Source organism: Zootoca vivipara, chromosome 7, assembly GCF_963506605.1.
Source record: "Zootoca vivipara chromosome 7, rZooViv1.1, whole genome shotgun sequence".
NCBI classification, from domain to species: Eukaryota; Metazoa; Chordata; class Lepidosauria; order Squamata; family Lacertidae; genus Zootoca; species Zootoca vivipara.
In genome coordinates, this window is record NC_083282.1 from 6724076 (window position 1) to 6743030 (window position 18955).

An 18955-nucleotide genomic window follows, 5' to 3' on the forward strand; every position below is an offset into this window, starting at 1 on the left:
AAATACAATGTTTCCATCGCTGCTTCTGAAAAAGGATATTGTGAATGTGGAAAAGGGTATCCAAAATGGTGAGGGGGCTGGAACAATGCCCTTATGAGATGGTTACAATGTTTTTGGCTTTTTTTTGTTGAGGAGCAGCAAGTAAGGGGGGCATCCCCGGCATATAGTCCGGCCCCCCACAAGGTCTGAGGGACAGTGGACCGGCCCCCTGCTGAAAAAGTTTGCTGACCCCTGGTTCAGAGCATCAGCACTGCAAGAAGGTCCTGTTTCCCCATAGGCACAGCAGCATCCTTGCTCTGTTGCCCTGCTTTCCAAGTCAAATCCCAGGCTACTCTCCCCACTATTCTAAAATCGAACCTCACCTAAAACACTGGCATTGTCTTTTTCAACTAAACTCCCAGTTGAGGGAGGGAGGAAATCCACCCATTTGCAAATAAGGTTTGTCCTTTCATATTTTATCTTGCTAACAGCTCATTACCCCAGGCTCACACCTCACTGCAAGCAGGAGGCTAGTCCTGACTTAATTAAAGGATTAGCAAAGTCTAGCACAAATACACACATGGAGCTAGCAAGCACCTCACACTGGAGACTAGCCTGTCTCAATAAGCTTCTAACACCCCAATACTTAACTAAATTCTAACACTAACTTGATTGGGAATTTAGAGTGTCTTGCTCCCAAAGATTCCTAACATTATGTTCTAATAATAATAATGATAACAATTTATACCCTGCCCATCTGGCGGAGTTTTCCCAGCCACTCTGGGGTGGGTGGCTCCCAACAGAATACTGTGCAGTATTAAAAACACAATAAAACATCAAACATTAAAAATTTCCCTATAAAAGTCAGATAGTTGTTTATTTCTTTGACATCTTATGGGAGGGCATTCCACAGGGCAGGTGCCACTACCGATAAGCCCCTCTGCCTGGTTCTTAACAGCAACTTATCACCTTTCCTTCTGTCTGAAAGTTATCTTATGGACTTAGGACTTCTTGCTCAGCTGTGCTCACTAGATTTAAACAGGAAAAATGACATCAGGATTGCACTTTCAGCAGTTTTGATACTTTTGGGTAGCAATTGCTGCTAACATGTAAGTAATTTGCTTGCTTTCAAATTTTATTTAACATTTTAACAGTTTAATTAAACATTTTAACTTGGCACGCTGCTTTGAGGGCTTTTGACCCCCCAAAAATAACAACACATCAACAGAGTTAACAGTGTTTGTTTGTCTGTACAAACTGGGCTCCTTTGGGAGGAGGGCCTGGATATAACTTTTGACAAGAATAATCAGGGCTTTTTTTCAGCCGAATTCGCCTGAACTCAGTTCCGGCACCTCTCAGGTGGGCACTGTGATGGGAAAGTGTTTTCTTTTTCTTTTCCCCTGCCAGCAAACGGTTAACAAGTGGCAGCCTCTGATTGGCCGGGGCTCCAGGAGAGGGGTTTGAAAAGGAGAGGCTTTGGAAAGACAGTTCTTTAGGTTGAGATAGAGGTTGGGAGATAGGGAGTGAGAGGAGGGGGATAGCTGGTTCTGGGTAGAAACATCCCCTCTGAGGAATATATCACAAGCTAGGAGCCTCTGAGCTTAGTTTGAAGAACAGTGTATGGTGTCCTGTAAGAGTAATTACGATAGGCCAGGAATTAACTGGGAGGCTGAGCTAGGAGAAGTAGAAGCTGTGAGAATGCAGTCTACTTAGGTCTCATTCCAGTCAGGAGGGGAGAGATTCTGCTACAAAAAGAGGAGACTCTCAAACCAGTTAAAAGGGTTGTGGAGACCCCTTGGGTCTGTTACTTGGAGTACCTCAGGAGTAGGGTTGTCTAACGGGTGTGTGACTGACAGAAAATACCACCTTGTTTAAGAACCAAAGTATTAAGCGGCAAGCAACAACTAAGAAAGAACTGAAGTGAAATAGCATTATAATATGAAGTATCCTATGTTTTACCCACTTGTGTCATAAACTTCCTTTGTTTAATAAAACCGTTCTTGTTTATTTGATCAAATCCTGCCTGCGACTCCAAATTATTAAGTTTTATCTCACACAAGTCCCCCACAAGATAATCTGGGGTAATTTGTAGGAATTCATGGAAACTCGACTTTCTTCCCCCTCTTTCTGCGGTTCCTTAAATTTATTTTTTATATTTTCTGCATATTCCAAATCAACTTAATCATTTATTCATCTACTTTAAATGTATGTAAAACTGCAGGTTATTACGACGTCCCTCTCAGATGACTACCTGTAATTAGGGCTGAGCTTTGCGCTTTAGCAGATGCTTGTGAGCTGAACCATCATCAGGAAAAATGCTACCGGCTAGAATTTGAAGAACTTAATTCCAAAAGGGGCTTAAGTCCATTCTGATTAAGAAATAAATAAATTCCAATTTTGTCCGCCTGTAGATGTTGCCTTGAGACCAATTCTAAAGGGAGGGGGGAATCTTGTATAAATGTGCCCAAGTCACTGTGCCTTGAAAAATAGGGTTTGCGTTTTTTTTTAAAAAAGAGGTCAGAGTCGGAAATAATTTCCTTCCAAAGGAAATGCCAGCCAAAACGGACTTTAAGCCTCTTTTGGAATTAAGCTTTTCATTCGCGAAGGGCAGCAGAAATTGGGATAGCGGCTCCCCTCGACAGGTACGAAGGCAAGGGGGGGGGAGGGCACCCTGTTGTTGGGGCCGAATGGCTGCCAAGGAATGAACCTGCGGGGATGTCGGCATATTCACACGTAATGAGGCTCCCGGCATCGCCCTGCAACCCGATCTTGATCTATCTAACTGTTTTATATTTACACGGCCTGCGGTTCTTGCTGCTTTAAAAACCTCCGCTCCCCTCCTGCCCGACCTATTTGCTCTCTCAGGCGGCGGCGGTGGCTGGGCCGGGCCTGGCCTTCATCCCGCTCCCTTCATCCGCCAATCCCAAGACTAAAGCGCCGCTGAGCGAAGGAGCAGCCCGTCCTTTTGCCTTGCCCAAGAGGGCAACCCTCATCTCGGCAAGGTAAACCGCTGCGAAGGAGCCGGGAGAGAGCCCTCCTCTCTTGGGAAGCCGCTTGTTTCGCTCCGAGGCCGGAGAGCCGCCAAGGAAGAATTTCCTCAGGTCGAGGAGGAGGAAAGTTGTGTGTGCTCGTGTGAATGCGCGAGTTCCGGGGAGGGAAGGAGAGAGACCGGGCAAGGGACTGAGGTGGCTAAGCAGTTCGCGGAGGCAGAGGCGAGTGTGAGGAAGCGAAGTTTTGTTTATTTACTGTATTTGCACGGCTGAGAGGACGAGGCGGGTGGCAACCTGAGCCACATTAGCAGTTCATCCCCCGTTGGCTGGCTGTGTATTAGCCGGGGGTTTGAAGCCAGCCAGGTACATATATAATCTCGGGCTGCCCGCGAAGAGCGGCCTGCAGCGCCCGGGGCAAGCGGGAGGCGATGCTGGGAGAGAGCCCGGCCGCTTCCTCAGGCTCCGGCGGCGGCGGCGGCGGGGTCTTCTGTCACGTGACGCCCAGGGCGCCCCTGAGGAGAACCGCCTCTCAAGATGGCGGCGGTGGCAGTGGCGGCATCGCCTCTACTCCGCTCAGCAGTTCCACTCCTTATTCCCGCCCGGCCGGGAGGAAGCCGCCGCGGCGGGGAGTGACTTTCTCCGAGGAGGTGCTGGAGCACCCGGCGAGGAGGCTGCGGAGGAGAAGGATGAGGGGAGCGGACGACGAGGAGGAGGAGCACGAGCACGAGCAGGAGGACGACGAAGGGGAGCCGAGCGAGGAAGCGACCCTCGCCGCGCCCTACAGCCTGCGCTCGGCCCGGAGGCCCCACCCGCCGACGCCGTTCAGGAGGCCCGAGAGGGCGGAGGACCGGCAGGCCCCGCGAGAAGCCTCGTCCGCCTCCTCGGAAGGTGAGTGGGCAGCGGCGGGCGCGGGCCTGTCAGTCTGGGTCGCTTTGGTTTGGTCGAAGCAATCCTTCCTCCCCCAACCGACGTTGGTGGGACTACAGCAGGCATCCCCAAACTTCGGCCCTCCAGATGTTTTGGACTATAATTCCCATCTTCCCCGACCACTGGTCCTGTTAGCTAGGGATCATGGGAGTTGTAGGCCAAAACATCTGGAGGGCCGCAGTTTGGGGATGCCTGGACTACAGCGCCCATCATCCGTGACCTGTTAGTTTGGGTTGATGGGTTTTGTAGTCCTGGAATCTCTCCAGGGGCAGAGACGCCCAAGGTTGAGGAAGGCCGGGTTCGGGGCGGTGCAGGTGGTTTCCCCACACACATGGGCAAAAGCAAGGGGGCACAACATTGGGAAGATTCACACGGGACTTTGCGCTTGCCCAGGGTGCCATATTAACGTACGAAAGGTTACTCGAAGCCTGCGTCTGCTGGATTGGAAGTCCAGTGGTTGGCGGCACCACACGCGGCCCCCTGATGGGGGATGAGAGACAGCGAGGCGGCCTTTGTATGGATGCTCTTTTTTGGGGGACAGCTGCTTTAAGACTCTGTGCCTCTCGCTAAAGAAGAGATGAGGAGGGCCTGCGGCTTTGCAGATGCTCTCAAAATCCCCGGCCGTGCTGGCCTTGGGGCTCATGAGCATGGCTGGCCCAGCCATGTTTGCAAGGTGAGGCGACAGTCTCGGGCAGCAGATCCCGATGGAGATCTTTATCCCCACCATGCTTGTTCCTGAAGGAGCTTTCTCCTCCTTCCTTGGGGGTGGGGGGGTGGGGCACCATTTTGTGCCTTTCCAAAATGGCTTGGGCTTGCCCTCCTGATGGGTATTAGGAGTCTTGGCACCTGGAGTGCCGGAGGTTCCCCACCCCAACCTAAAATAGTGTCCTGTTAGTCTGGTGAGGAGTGTGGAGCTGAAGCGGCCTCAGAGTAAGCAAGCAAGTTGCCGAGGGAGCCCAGCTAGCCAGTCCATTGCTGTTGGAAATGGACGGACAAGGGAGGCAGGCAAGCGCCATGCTTGCCTTTCTTGTGCTTGCCGTGTGCAATGCCTGCCTGGGAGCTGAGTGCCTGATGCAAAAGGGCAGCTTCTGCCATGCAGACCCAGCAGTGCTTACTGCTGCCTCCCAAGGAGAGCAAGGTGCTGGCCTCACTTTCACTTTTGGCCAGCCTCTGTCAGGTTGCTAAGGCTGGGGGCATCCTCTTCCCACATTTCTGTGGGGCAGTATGAGGAGGCAACTCTCTTTGGGGCAGTTAGGACAGCTCGGAGATCATGGGTGGGGTCTGCTGCCCGGAGGACTCCCAAGGAGTGGAGAGAGGAGGCTGAGGGAACAAGGGAGGGTGTTTAAAAATGGGTGAGGGGCTGCCAGCTCTGCAGATGAAGAAGTGAAGTAACTGGGCTTCTGAGGCTCAGTGCACGTTTCCCCACAGCGGAGCAATGGAAAGAATGTCCTTAGTCAAGGGAGCTGTGGACTCAAAAAGGTTGAAAACCTCTCCTTTAAGCTATTGCAGTGATGGCGAACCTATGACACGCATGTCAGATGTGACACGCAGAGCCCTCACTGCTGGCATGCACCCCATTGGCCCATTTGTGCTGCTGCTGTTGTTGTTGTCCCCCCCCCATTTGTTCTCCCGCTCCTCCTCACGCTACAGCTTGTCTCCGCTGTTAAAACCCGGATCCTTTTTGTTGTTGTTGCTGCTGGTAGCCAGAGATTGGTTTTTTAACCCTTTCTGTGCTGTTTTTTCTGGCGCTTTGGCAGACGATGATTGGGTGTAACAGCATTTTTTTTAACCTGTTCTGTGCTGGGTTTTTTTGGCGCTTTGGCAGACTATGTTGGTGCTGCATGTTAGTTCCAGCGAAGGTATTATTCATCATTTATTTCTGCTCTCTCTCCCCCCCCCCAATCGCAGCAGCTTTGGGGCATCCCCCCAAAAGCAAAGCAACTTTTGCACCCCCCAAAAAAACCTCCAAAACTATGGTCAGCAGCTCCCCCCAAAAAGCTCAGCAACTCTGGGCACTTTGTGATAAACAAGGGTTTTTTGGTTTGGTTAGGTTAAATAATTAGTTTTTGGTTTATTAAATACAGTTATATATTACAATTATACATTTTTGTTATTTAAACTATAAATATCGCAAAATTATGGGTTTTTTCTCGAAGTGACACACCACCTGAGTTATGCTCGGTTTTTTGGCAAATTTTGACACACCAAGCTCAAAAGGTTGCCCATCACTGAGCTATTGGATCCCATTTCCAGTACAGTATATTGGGAGGGATTGACTTTTGCAGTTGTTTTTGTGTGTGTTTACTCTAAACACAGCTATACTCTGTTCGCTGGAGCTTTTTTCCAGAGAATTGCCAATCAAATTATATCATTGTGCTGCAAACCCTATATATACTTACTTAGGTGTAAGTCCCATTGAACTTGGTTGGGCTTACTGTTGAGAAGGCACAGTTAATTTCACAAGCTGCAACAATTCTTAAGTTAGGTTTCTGTTTCCTTTCCTCATTTTCATCTATTTTGAATGCACAGAAGGAAAGAATTGCATAAACGATAAGTGACTAAGAAAAATGGTACATGAGGGATGTCATGGTATGTAAATGGTTACTTTTGGCCATTGACTTATGCATTGTGAGTTTCTAACAATGTCTACATGTCTTCTCAAAGTAAGTCATAGGCCCAGTTGCACATCATTGTAAAACAATAGTGAACTGTTATCAGACAATGTTGCTTAATTGACGTAACTATTGAAATTATTTTTAATCGGATTCTGTCAATTCTTCCCCTATGCCCCAAACCTGGGGACTTTACTTGTCACACAGTCATTGTTATATCTCCTTTGAAAAATATGCTTAGCAAGTAATGTTTTAATGATTCTGTGATCATTTGGCAGGGAGAAATTTGGCTAACCAGTACTAGATATTTGGAGCATTTCTTGATTACATCTTCAAAAATCTGCCTTGCCTACCTACATTTAATGTTGTGTCTTAATGACAGGTGTAAAAAACCTGTGAAGGCCAAATATTCAGTCTCTCTTTCAGAGTCCTTGGGGGCTCATGGGTTGCATGTTCCACTTGTGTTCTTAAGTTGACGCCTTTTCTCTGTAATTGAGGGATATGAGTTACTGCAGTAGCTGTTTGATTACTGAATTCTTTGCATTTCTACTTTGCTTTCTTTGGTAGGGAGTAAAAACATCTTGGGAATTGCAGATGACTCTGAGCTTGTTCGACCAGCTCTTAGAAGAAGTCCAAGGAGAGGTAAAATGTCTACAGCAGTCTTGAGCAAGCTCTGTTGCTCTATAATACTCAGGTGTACTGTAGTATGTACAGTGCTTAAATGTACATATTAATGGAAATTCAGAAATCTGACTCGATTCAACTACTGTATATTACTGGGTATAAGACTACTTTTTAACCCAGGAAAATCTTCTTTAAAGTCGGGGGTCGTCTTATACGCCGGGTCGTATTTCTTATACGACGAGTATATCCTGAACTCTATACTTTAACTGGAAAAAGTTGGGGGTCGTCTTATACGCCCAGTGGTCTTATACACTGGAATATATGGTACTTCTGGACTCTGGCCCAGTTCAGATTCATGTTTTATACACCCTGTTTGCTGCTGTGTTTGCATGAGTCTGAAAACAAGTATGGTTCCTTGCTGCATCTGAACTGAGAAACTATGGTTAGGATATGCTTCCAAGCAAGCCAGGATTTGGAAGTCATCTGTAAACAAATTGCTTCATATTTTTGCACGTCTTGAAATTGTTGGTTCCTTATTCAGATGCAATGGGAAGCTATGGTCAACTACAGCTTGTGGCCCCATTTCCACAAAGAGTGGGATAATGTGGGGTCACAAAGGCTGTGTGCAGGTAAACAAAGCTCATGTATATCCTGGTTTATTATACCAGGATTTGATCGCCCAAACACATCCTTTGTAACAGATACCCAGCTCCTAATTTTTGTTCCTTTATTGATACCAATAAAATAAAGGAACAAAATATAACTTTACATTTCCAAGAATTGTGGAATCTAGAGCTGAAGTAAATGTATTTTCCCTTGTAGCATTATTTGAAATCTCACTTCAGAAATTTACCATCTTTCTTTTTTTACCTCTTATTAGATTGAATACTAATGAATAATTTATTGTCTTAACAGGGATTCCTTATGACCAAGCCAGAGACTCTACAAGAAATAAATCAGGTCGGGCTACTTTCCTTTTGAATTCAGAAAGGCAGTCATTATAACCTGTGATTTATGGCACCCTAAAGCATATTGTGGCATATGCTTTTATGCACTAGAACCCAAATTAATAGATGCATGAGTGCTATCCCTACAGGGAGGTACATTCATGTCTACACATACACATGGGTGTGAAGAAATAATATAACTGGTGGGACCCAGAGGCTTTTGAAATGCAGTAGTCTGTAGTGTTGCCTACACAGAACTCAAATTTATTTATATCTCACCCTTTTGTTATAAAACATTTCCAGGTGCATTGCAAGAAGGTAGTAACTAAAGAAAATAGCAATTATTCAACAGATTTCTAATGCTACCATTTTATCAAAGATTAAAATAGCAGGCAAATTAAAAGGTCATTGCCTAGATCCATGATGACAATAAATTAGGAGCTATAAGAGCTTCTCTTAATTGAGGAGCTACCTGTTTCATTTGAGCTGGTGACAGCACTATTGATGATATTTTTATCAGCATGTTCATGTTGGAGGAGGGGCTTCTTACAGGGGGGATTTAATTATTTATTAGTCATTACTGTTGGAGTAGACTTACAGTGATTTTGTCCCAATGTGTTGTAGCCCAACACGTGTAGCAGATCACACTTTGGATCTAGTGTTATCAATAAAACTGGAAGGTGGTCTAAATGGGATATTTAGCTAAACTCCCATGTTATAACCAGACGGCTACCTGTTGAGGCTTATTGTATATAATATAATACATACACTATATAATATTGTATATAGTGTGTGTTCTTTTCTTCACGGGTAGTACAGTGGTACCTTGGTACTCGAACGGCTTGGCTCCTGAACAAATCGGCTCCTGAATGCCGCAAACCCAGAAGTAAATGTTCTGGCTTGCGAATGTTTTTCAGAAGCCTAACATTCGACGTGGCTTCCACTGCTTCTGATTGAGTGCAGGAAGCTCCTGCAGCCAATAGGAAGCCGCACCTTGGTTTTTGAACCATTTCAGGAGTCGAACGGACTCCCAGAATGGATTACGTTCGAGAACCAAGGTACCACTGTAAACCTATTCCTATTGTCTTCTGGAATCTAATGGATTTCTGCATGTTCTTGGAGCTCCAGTTGGTCCTTTCAATACTTTGGTCACTTTGTGAAACATGGAAATGACCAGAACAATTGACAACTGAACAGTTGTTCCTGAGCATCCACTCCCATGCTGTTGACTGCCAATATGAACCACCTATATTGAAGCAACTTTGCTCACTCAATTCAGTGTGGTCCTCTTATGTGCGTATTTCTTAAAATTAAGTTCTTTCTTGAAATATGCATTTAGTCCAAAGTAGCTACTCATCTAAATGAATTAGTTGAAGCACATGACTGACCTAAAGATGGGGCTGTCAGTAAATATGGGATTAAATAGTTTTATTGCTTTAGGCTCTGATTCAACGTTTGTATCTTTTCAGAACATGAAGCAAATGAAGTGGAGAGTGAAAACAGACCTGAAATCTGGCATGATAATTTTCAGTCAGTTAGCAGATTTAATGAAGGTAGCAGTCGCCTGTTTTGCTCTTCCTGGCAGGGTGTCAATTTGTTATGTGGTGCAGGATCTTTTTGTATTTTATCCACTGCTGTTTTCCAGAAATTTAGGCAGCTCATAATATAGAGCTATAATCATAGCTGCCAAGTTATCCCTTTTTTAAAGGGATTTTCCCTTATGCTGAATAGGCTTCCTCGCGAGAAAAGGGAAAACTTGGCAGCTATGGCTATAATCTGTGAGGAATTCATTGTGGCACCCATAGATTGAAGTGTGCATCTCCACAAGCGGTTGTATGCATTGCCTGAAACTCTGGTTGGATCAGAGCCTGTTCATGCAGGTAGCAGTTAGACATATAATATAGTAATAAAACATAGTATGACTCTTGATGCCAAACGCTGGTATCGTCTACATTCTGTTCTCAGTGGCACCAACCAAATCCCAACAAGAAACCTGCAGGCAGAACAGAGCACAATAGCGCTTCACAGTTTATATCCCACAGCAACTGGCATTTGGAGGTATGTTGCTTCTGATCCTGGAAGTGGTATACAGCCATCATGACCAGATGCTGTTTAGTCTAGTCCTCCATGAATTTACCTAACATTTCTAAAGCTGTACAGGTTGGTAACCATCACTACAAATTCCACAGTTTAACTATGTGCTGTGTGAAGTACTTCCTTTTGTCTGTGTAGTATCGTGAGAGAGAGAAGCTTATCTCTTCATTTTTTCCACTTTATGCCTAGCTTTTATCATATCATATTCCCCTCTTGCTTTTTTTTTCTAAACTAAAAATCCCTAAACATTGTGAACTTTTCTCAGAAAGGAGTAGCTCCATCCGCTCGATCATTTTGGTAGCCCTTTTCTAGATTTTTTTCCCAAGCTCTACCATTTTTTGAGGTGCAGTTACCATAACTATTCACAGTATTCCAAGCACACCAAATCAACATTTTCACTGCGCAACCATAAAGTCTATTTCCTGGTTAGTCCCAGCAAGTGGAGACCAAATCTGTGATTTGGAATTTTTTTGCCCCACCGTGCATCACTTTACACGTGCTTAGATTAATGCTTTGCATTGCCATTTTAATTCCCATTTCCCCATGTTTACTTCCTTTTGGACTCCATGCTATCTTTTTTGGTTTTGTTCTTACCACTCTGAACAATTTGGTGAAATCAGAAAACTTTGTAAGCTGCTAACCCTTAACCCACAGAGATTCTTAACTCACCTGTCTGCTTAACTTTCTGATTGAACTATTATCTGGGCCTCCCTGGGCCCCTAGAGCTGGGCTTTCTCCATCTAGGGCTCCCTTTGCAGTCTTAGGATTGTGTTGGTTCCTTGTATCACTAATGTGATACCGTATATTTTTTTCCTTTCATCCTCTTTTTTTAGATGCACATTATTCTGTTCAGAAACCACAAGGGCTTAATCAGAAGACAAAGTTAAGAGTGAGAACGCAAGGTTTGTATGAAACTTCAGTTTTTGTGTGTGTATTTTGCTGCTTTTATTTTAAAACTTCCATGTTTATAGTTGTAGGTTAAAGGTGTGTTCATTCCACATAGAACACAGACAGGATGATATGGTAGATCTAGTTCTGGGTTGGAAGGTAAAAGAGGAGAGATTTAAGACATGGGTTTGGCAGTGGTATATAATGAAATAAATAAATACAGACACACCTTGTTAGTCTGAAACATTGGGTTGTATCCAATGAAGTTATCCAGTTTGTGCAAGGATTTCCACTCGCACAATGGAACTTCTTTGTGCTCCCCTTTCCCCAAGTGCCCCCCCCCATGCAGCTCTGGAAGGTAGAAGAATCCGATAGAACAGATTTGAGGGCAGGAGAGTCTAGGAAAGTTCTGCTGTGCATGTGGAAATCCTTGCCCAAACAGGATGACTTTACAGTCATACCTCAGTTTAAGTACGCCTCGGTTTGAGTACTTTCAGTTTAAGTACTCCACGAACCTGTCTGGAACGGATTAATCCACTTTCCATTACTTTCAATGGGAAAGTTTGCTTTAGGTTAAGTATGGACATCCAGAACCAATTACAGTCATACCTCGGGTTAAATACGCTTCAGGTTGAGTACTCTGCGGACCCGTCTGGAACAGATTAATCCACTTTCTATTACTTTCAATGGGAAAGTTCGCTTCAGGTTAAGTACAGACTTCCGGAACCAACTGTGTTTGTAAACCGAGGTACCACTGTATTGGACATAGCCTGTGGTTGAATAAGAGAGAATTTCCCTGCGTTCTTCTAAACAGATGCATTTTTGTTGAAGGTGTATCTAAATGTGAGGTTTGAATTCTTAAGTATGTAATGTTCATATTGTCCTAGGTAGGTGTGATGTGTGAAATGTTCCAATACTATGTTTTGGCAGCAGTGCTTGGAATTGGCATTAAACCCAATATATTTCTCTTGAAATGTAAGCCCCACTTGATACCTGTTGTCCCAAACCTATTTCCTTCACCTATTCCCCCTTGCACAGATACTTTCACTAAAATAAGCAAGTGTAATGAGGTTTATGTAAGGAAGACACTAAGCTCTGTTGATGACCTTGGGCAGGGAAACAGCAATATTAGGTCTTATCCGGAGATCTTTTTTCAAATTTTTTCTGTGGGGGAAAATGGAAATACAGTCATACCTCATGATACGTCCGCTGTGGGTTGCGTCTTCTCAGGTTACGGACACGGCGAACCTGGAAGTCCCGGAATGAGTTACTTCCGGGTTCGGTGCTTCTGTAACCTGTCCACATGCTCAGAAGCACCGCATTGTGCCATGCGGTGCTTCAGGATGCGGCCTTTTCATGTTGCAAACGAGCCTCCAGAATGGATCGTATTCGCAACAAGAGGTACCACTGTATAGGGGTAAACGGGGGGCGGGGGGGCTTGAACTTTTATTTTTGAAAAATTAATGAAATGCCTTTTAGGGCAGGGTTTCAACTTTTTCAGATAGTGGTAGCCTTCAGCCATCATGACAAGCTGTGTTTAAGGGTCTGGCTCTGGCTCGTGTTCTTCTTTCTCTTCCCACATAGCAAGGAGGAGGCATTCATTGAAGTAAAACCAGCCTACTTTAACTACGAGTTATGAAGATAGCTTGCTTAAACTAGTCTTAGTTAGTGTTAACTAAACTTTCTGATTTGGACAGCACAGTGGAAACAATGTTCCTGAAACCCTCCTCTACCTGAATGCATTGCTAGCCTTAGGCATTCCTGACAAAGAGCCATGACATGCTGTTATGTCCAGACATGGCTATTGTATTGGGTAATTACTAATACTGATTGGCTAAATACTTTCGAAGATTTGAAAACAGTTTGAAGAGGGATACCGTATTTTTCAGACCATAACACGCGCTTCCCCCTCCTAAAATGGAAAGGAAAAAGTCGCTGCGTGTTATGGAGCGAAGGCAGCAGCTTTTGCGCTGCCCGCTCCTTGACAGAGGGGTCGGGAGAGGAGCTTTTGCAAGCGGAGCACGCTGGCGGAGGCTTCAGCGGCGGCAGGGGGGTGGGAGAGGAATGATCAGCTCTTCCTCCTCTGAAGCCGCTCGCAAAAGCGGAGTGCGCTGGCAGCAGCTTCCAAGGAGGAAGAGCTGCTCGTTCCTCTCTCCACCACCACCGCCAGCGCGCTCTGCTTTTGCGAGCGGCGGCAGCAGGGGGGAGCAGACGGGCTCGCCCCTGGAGAGCTAGCAGCAGTAGCGCGCTCCTTTCAGGACCCTGATGCTGCCGCCAGCTCTCCCAAGAGTGGGGGGCAGCCGCGGTTGCCCCTGCCAGAGCCGGCGGCAGCATCAGCACGCTCCTTTCGGGCCTCTGATGCCTCTGATGCTGTCACCGGCTCTCCTAAGAGCAGGGGGTAGCCGCCCTTGCCCCTGCCAGATCCGGCGGCAGCGGAGGGGTGCTGCTCGTTCTTCCCCGCCAGCCCCATTTGCAAAAACAAGCCTGCTTTCGTGAACGGGGTTGGTGGGGAGCAACCAGCAGCATCTCCCCCACCTCCGCCGCATTCAGCGAGAAGCGGGGGGCAGCAGAGGGATGCTGCTCATTCTTCCCCACTAGCCCCGTTTGCGAAAACTAGCCTGCTTTCGCCAACAGTGTTGGTGGGGAGTAACCAGCAGCATCTCCTCCGCCTCCCCCTGCCCCCACAGTTTAATGCAGTTAGCTCTGCCATGGGAACTTTAGTGGCTCAAACTTGTGAGTTTTGATTTTGAAGCTTTTTTATTCTGAGTGCAACGTCATATGGTCAGGTGTGGCAGGAAGTACTTATGCTTGCTGCAATTTTGGATAACAAGCAAAGGGCAAACCTCTGCAAATGCCTCATGGAGAGCAGCTCTCCATTTGTGTCACTTAGAAAGCCCTCCCTCCCTCTACCAACGGTGGCCTGTTCATGTGAAGATCTTCCCATTGTCCCTTGGAAGACAGATGAACAAATAAGAACAGAAATAGATTTTTGTGGCATCATTTGTTTAAAGCTGGCATTCTATAATTTAACTTGAAAAACAAAACCCTGATATTTAAAGCAGCAAACCATTCTACTTGCAGATCCTGGCAACTGATGTTTTGTGGCATTGGGGTAACCATATATCTGATATGCTCTGTGTGGTGTTGCCCTGATGCTTGGTCGTAAAGTAGGTCGTGTGTAGATCTGACATTTGGGCAGTGAATGTTTGCTTGTATTCTATTATTTTATTCTATTCTCCCCGTCCCCTTTCAACAAATAAGGTATCCAAGGAACAGTCAGTGCTGCTCTTGGCCCCGATACCTCTGGGTGATCCCCCTCCAGCGCCCCCTCCCAGCCTTTTAGAGGAGGAAAACCAGGAGAATTTTTTTTCTTGTTTTCCTCCTCTAAAAACTAGGTGTGTGTTATGGTCCAAAAAATTCTGTGATTGTTTGTTGTATGTACCACCTTGCACTGTTTCCTCAAAGTGATGCAGAGTTTTTTTCTGGTTCATCTTTTGGATAATGTTGACTGGAATGGAGTCTGTTTTCTTTACCCAAATAATAATACTTGCTTTTATTTATTGTAATGTTTCCTGTTTTTCCAACTGGCAAAAATATACATTTAATACAGTATCTTAAAGATGGAACAGAGAAAGCTGTTGCATTTGTAATTATTTGAATAAAATGTAGACACTTAAATTGTGCTATACAGTATAAACTAAGGCATTTATACTGTGCTACATTTATTATGTAGTAAGTTATACAGAATATGTTTTATAGCCTTAAAGAAGCAAAGCAAATTTAGAACTGATAATAATGCATGTTTGGGTTTTCCAGAAATCAAAAATATTTTAGTTACTTGGGTTCAAATATGAATTCCTGTTATGCTGTTCTCCCGTTGCCTTTTGAATATGATGAGAATATTCCTCTTTTTGTAGGAAGACAATTTGGATCATGAAGTTTATGGAATTTATTTATTTATTGAATTTTATTTGAAAATAATTGGATTGGTTTGCACTTAAATCTCTTATCTTTGGTTTGTATTCTAGCCCATGTGCCAAAGAAACAACCACGTGTTGCTCCCAAAAGTAAGGTATTTTCCTCTTTCAGACTATGTGTAGTTGTTGTGGGGTCTGATTGTACCACCAATAAAACCTAGTTTTTTTACTGAAATGTGTTTGACAACCTTGCACCTCTGTAATTATGTATGCAGACTTGCTTGTCTAGAATCTAGGCTTTCAATCAGGAGTGGGGAACCATTTTGCCTCAGTGGGCTAGATCCTTCTCCACTTCACAGGCCAACTTTGGTGGGTGGGAGATGATTGACATGTTGGGATGTTCTGCCATGTAAAATTGTGTTGTTTAGCACTTGGGTACTACAGGGACGTGGGTGGTACTGTGGGTTAAACCACAGAGCCTAGGGCTTGCCGATCAGAAGGTCAGCGGTTCTAATCCCCGTGACGGGGTGAGCTCCCGTTGCTCGGTCCCTGCTCCTGCCAACCTAGCAGTTCGAAAGCACGTCAAAGTGCAAGTAGATAAATAGGTACCGCTACAGCAGGAAGGTAAACGGCATTTCCATGTGCTGCTCTGGTTTGCCAGAAGCGGCTTAGTCATGCTGGACACATGACCTGGAAGCTATACGCCGGCTCCCTCAGCCAATAATGCGAGATGAGCGCGCAACCCCTGAGTCAGTCACGACTGGACCTAATGGTCACGGGTCCCTTTACCTTTATAGCTCTGGTAGAGTACACATGCAAAAGGCCCCATGTTCAATCCACAACAATTCCAGATAGGACTAGGAAAGATCCCTGTCTGAGACACTGGAGAGATTCTGGCAGGTGGGTATAAACTACACATTACATTGAATGTGAATTTGTGTAGTTGCACCTTTTTTTAAAAAAAAAAATGCAGACATGGGGTCTCACTACAGGTGGGGTTAATTGTCATTGGGCTGCACCTGTTAGAGGAAATGTTACCCTTTTCCTCCCTAAGTCATATTTAGAAGAAAATCTCCCCCCACCCCTGCAACTATGAGGCAGATCCCACTTGGCTATGTTTCCATCCAGCGATCTTATCTGCAGATGGTCACAATCCATAAGTTGGTTGGGGAGAATATTTATTTCACTCACTTTAGCAGACAAATCAATTGGTTGAAACTGGCGAATTTTGACATAAAGATTTTTTTCCCCCAGCAGAAACAAGCTTGCAATGAACAATAATGGAGAAGCCATAAATGCTGTCAAATACTGACTTTAAGAATGCCCACTTGTGCCATGTGTGAGATTTTCAGTCCCAATATTTCATTTATGAACATTTTTCAAAAAGCAAGCTTGAATTTGAACTTGTTAAAGTTAACACTTCAGGGACATTAGCTTTTTGCTGTTTTTCTGGGGAAGTCCCATTCTTTTGAATTGTCAATAGTGTGCCTTCTAATCTGCCTGAAATGATGGTGAAATCAGCCAGAATAATAAAAACAAATTCAAAAATTAAGCTCAGATGTATGCATTTTTTCTCATCCTTTGTTTTGTGTATATGTGTGCACTAGGTTCTAAACAGTCTAATCGGGGACACACATTTGCATGGATTCTGCCACTTATAGTAGCAGTAGTTGTTTGCCTTGCTGGTGGTGGATGGTATGTGCTTCAGTATTCATCATACCGTAGTTTGGAAAATAACCAAGTCCTGCGAACTGAAGCCCTGAAAGCATTTCAGAAACAAATGAGAGCTCTCATGAGCAGCTACCCAAGTCAAGACAAAAAGTTGTGGAAGAGAATCCAAATCATCTTGGAGAAACGCCTCAACTCTTCTCAACCGTATTTGAAACCAGCTATTTTATTGTTCACTGCTGCAAAAGAAGCTGAAGATGCCCTGAAATGTTTAAGCAACCAGCTTGCTGATGCTTTCTCATCCTCGCAGCACGCTTCTACAATAAAAATTGATGGGGCCAGCAAAGCTACTCTAGACAGTGATGATGTCAAACTCCTTGTGGACGACGAGTTGAGTTCTGGGTTCAAGGGAGGCAGGAAGGTGGCAGTAGTGCATCGATTTGAGTCACTGCCTGCTGGTTCCACCCTGATATTTTACAAGTACTGTGACCATGAGAATGCAGCATTTAAGGATGTTGCTCTACTTTTAACTGTTCTTCTGGATGAGGAAACTCTAAGAAAGGACCTTAGCCCACTGCAAGTTGAGGAGAAAGTGAGGGACTTCCTCTGGGCTAAATTTACCAACTCAGATGTGCCAGGTTCCTATAAGCACATGGACACAGACAAACTGAGTGGGCTGTGGAGCCGCATATCCCACCTGGTCTTACCTGTGTGGCCTGAAAATGTCCTTCCTCAGGAAAACTGTTTGCAGGTGAAATAATATTTTTGTAAGAGAGAATGAAAACAATACAGCATGTACATCTATTAATGGCTGGATAGGGTGTGTATTTCCAGCTTGGTAATCAGAACTGACTCATAGGTGTGTGCTTCAAAATTTTAAATCTGATTTATTCCTTTCCAAAGAAGATGGAAATTCACATATTAAGAACTTGTAGAGCTCTACAAGTTCTTAATATGTGTATTTCCAGCTTTATGTGACACTCCTGTAATTCGTAGAGGTCAGAACCTTTCATCTCAAAAGAATATTGATTACAATACCACTTAACAATTTGAAGTCCTTTCAGAGAATGTTGCAAATGGGAGCAACAAGTTAATGAATAAGCACATGGTTCTGTCTTCTTTGTACTTGAAGTGTATTAGAATAAAATGCAAACTCAAAGCTGTCACTAAGACTTCGTATATCTAGTAACAACTCTGTCATCCGTTTACCAAAATCTCAGATGGACTAAGTCTCCTGTAATTGCAGGCTCTTAGAGTTTGCTTTAGCCATGTCCTGTTGTTGGGTTTGATTAACATAATGATGCAATTCAAATTTCTAGTCAGGAGTGGCAGGCCACACACAAACACAAATGCCCTGTCCGGATTGTAACTTTGGGATTGACTTCACAGTGCCAGTATTTTTAATCCAGAACTACAAGGCTCGTCAATCTGTGTTGATCCACTGCCAGACTGACCAATATGAATTTCCTTTTGCATGTGGGAGTCCCAGGTGGACAAGATGCAGCCTTTGTAAACACACATTTATTTTTGCACTTGCCCAAAAAGGAGTGAAGGAAACACTGATTTAGATTAATCCATAGTTCAATCAACATTTTTAAAAGTGTTGAACTGGTGTGCTTCAGTGTCCTTTCTCAAAATAATTCACTCTTCTGAAACATATATATTAAATTTGAAATATTATTTTAGATAAGCACAGATTTTAATAGTGCCTTTGCGCTGGGCAGAACTTATTTATTGCAGAAATGAAGACTAAAGCCCCCCCCCCAACTCCTTGTTTGGATTCCTGCCCCGCAAGATAGAACTTTCCATGTAAAATTTGAATCTGACAACTGGTAAAGCGTGACAGCCCACATATTTTGAATGCTTCATTCCAGAAAGCCTTACAGCTTATGTCAGGCTATACTTCTTAATTGTATATGAATGTATGTACTTGAATGCAAATGGTAATGTGCAAACCTCAGGACTTTGATACTTACTGATTCTTATGTAATTGAGCCACTTGGATTTTACTGTGTTTGAGAAGCTTGCAAAACCTGCATTTTCGAAATATGTTCTCAGCACAATTGTCCTCCTTGCTTTTTGAAGATTCACCAGAGTGCCATTCTTTGTCCCCAAGTATATCTACAGTAAGTGGATTTTAACCGCAGAAACTATGGCCGCCTCTGGAAGTGCTAGGAAAGCCCCTGGCCATGTTCTGTAGAGTGTTATTTCTTTCTTTGGGAGCTTTTGCACATGGTGCAGCTACACATTCCTTCCTGACTCACAGTCAGAAATGCTTTATTGGCTTATATTAAAACTGGCTGTCATAC

The 18955-nt window shown here is 44.4% G+C and overlaps 1 protein-coding gene across 2 annotated transcripts; it reads left to right on the forward strand.

The window, feature by feature from the left end:
* The first annotated feature begins 2795 nt into the window (after positions 1-2795).
* Positions 2796-18955, forward strand: LOC118089076 (torsin-1A-interacting protein 1). 2 transcript variants are annotated; one of them, XM_035123472.2, is made up of 7 exons: positions 2801-3857; positions 7076-7150; positions 8048-8092; positions 9549-9632; positions 11007-11075; positions 15090-15128; positions 16586-18955. In XM_035123472.2, exons 1-7 carry the CDS (start codon positions 3398-3400, stop codon positions 17404-17406), a joined length of 1593 nt encoding a protein of 530 aa, XP_034979363.2. In that variant the 5' UTR covers positions 2801-3397; the 3' UTR covers positions 17407-18955. The 2 variants fall into 2 exon arrangements, with proteins under 2 accessions (XP_034979364.2, XP_034979363.2); XM_035123473.2 differs by lacking the exon at positions 11007-11075 and having other exon boundaries at positions 2796-3857.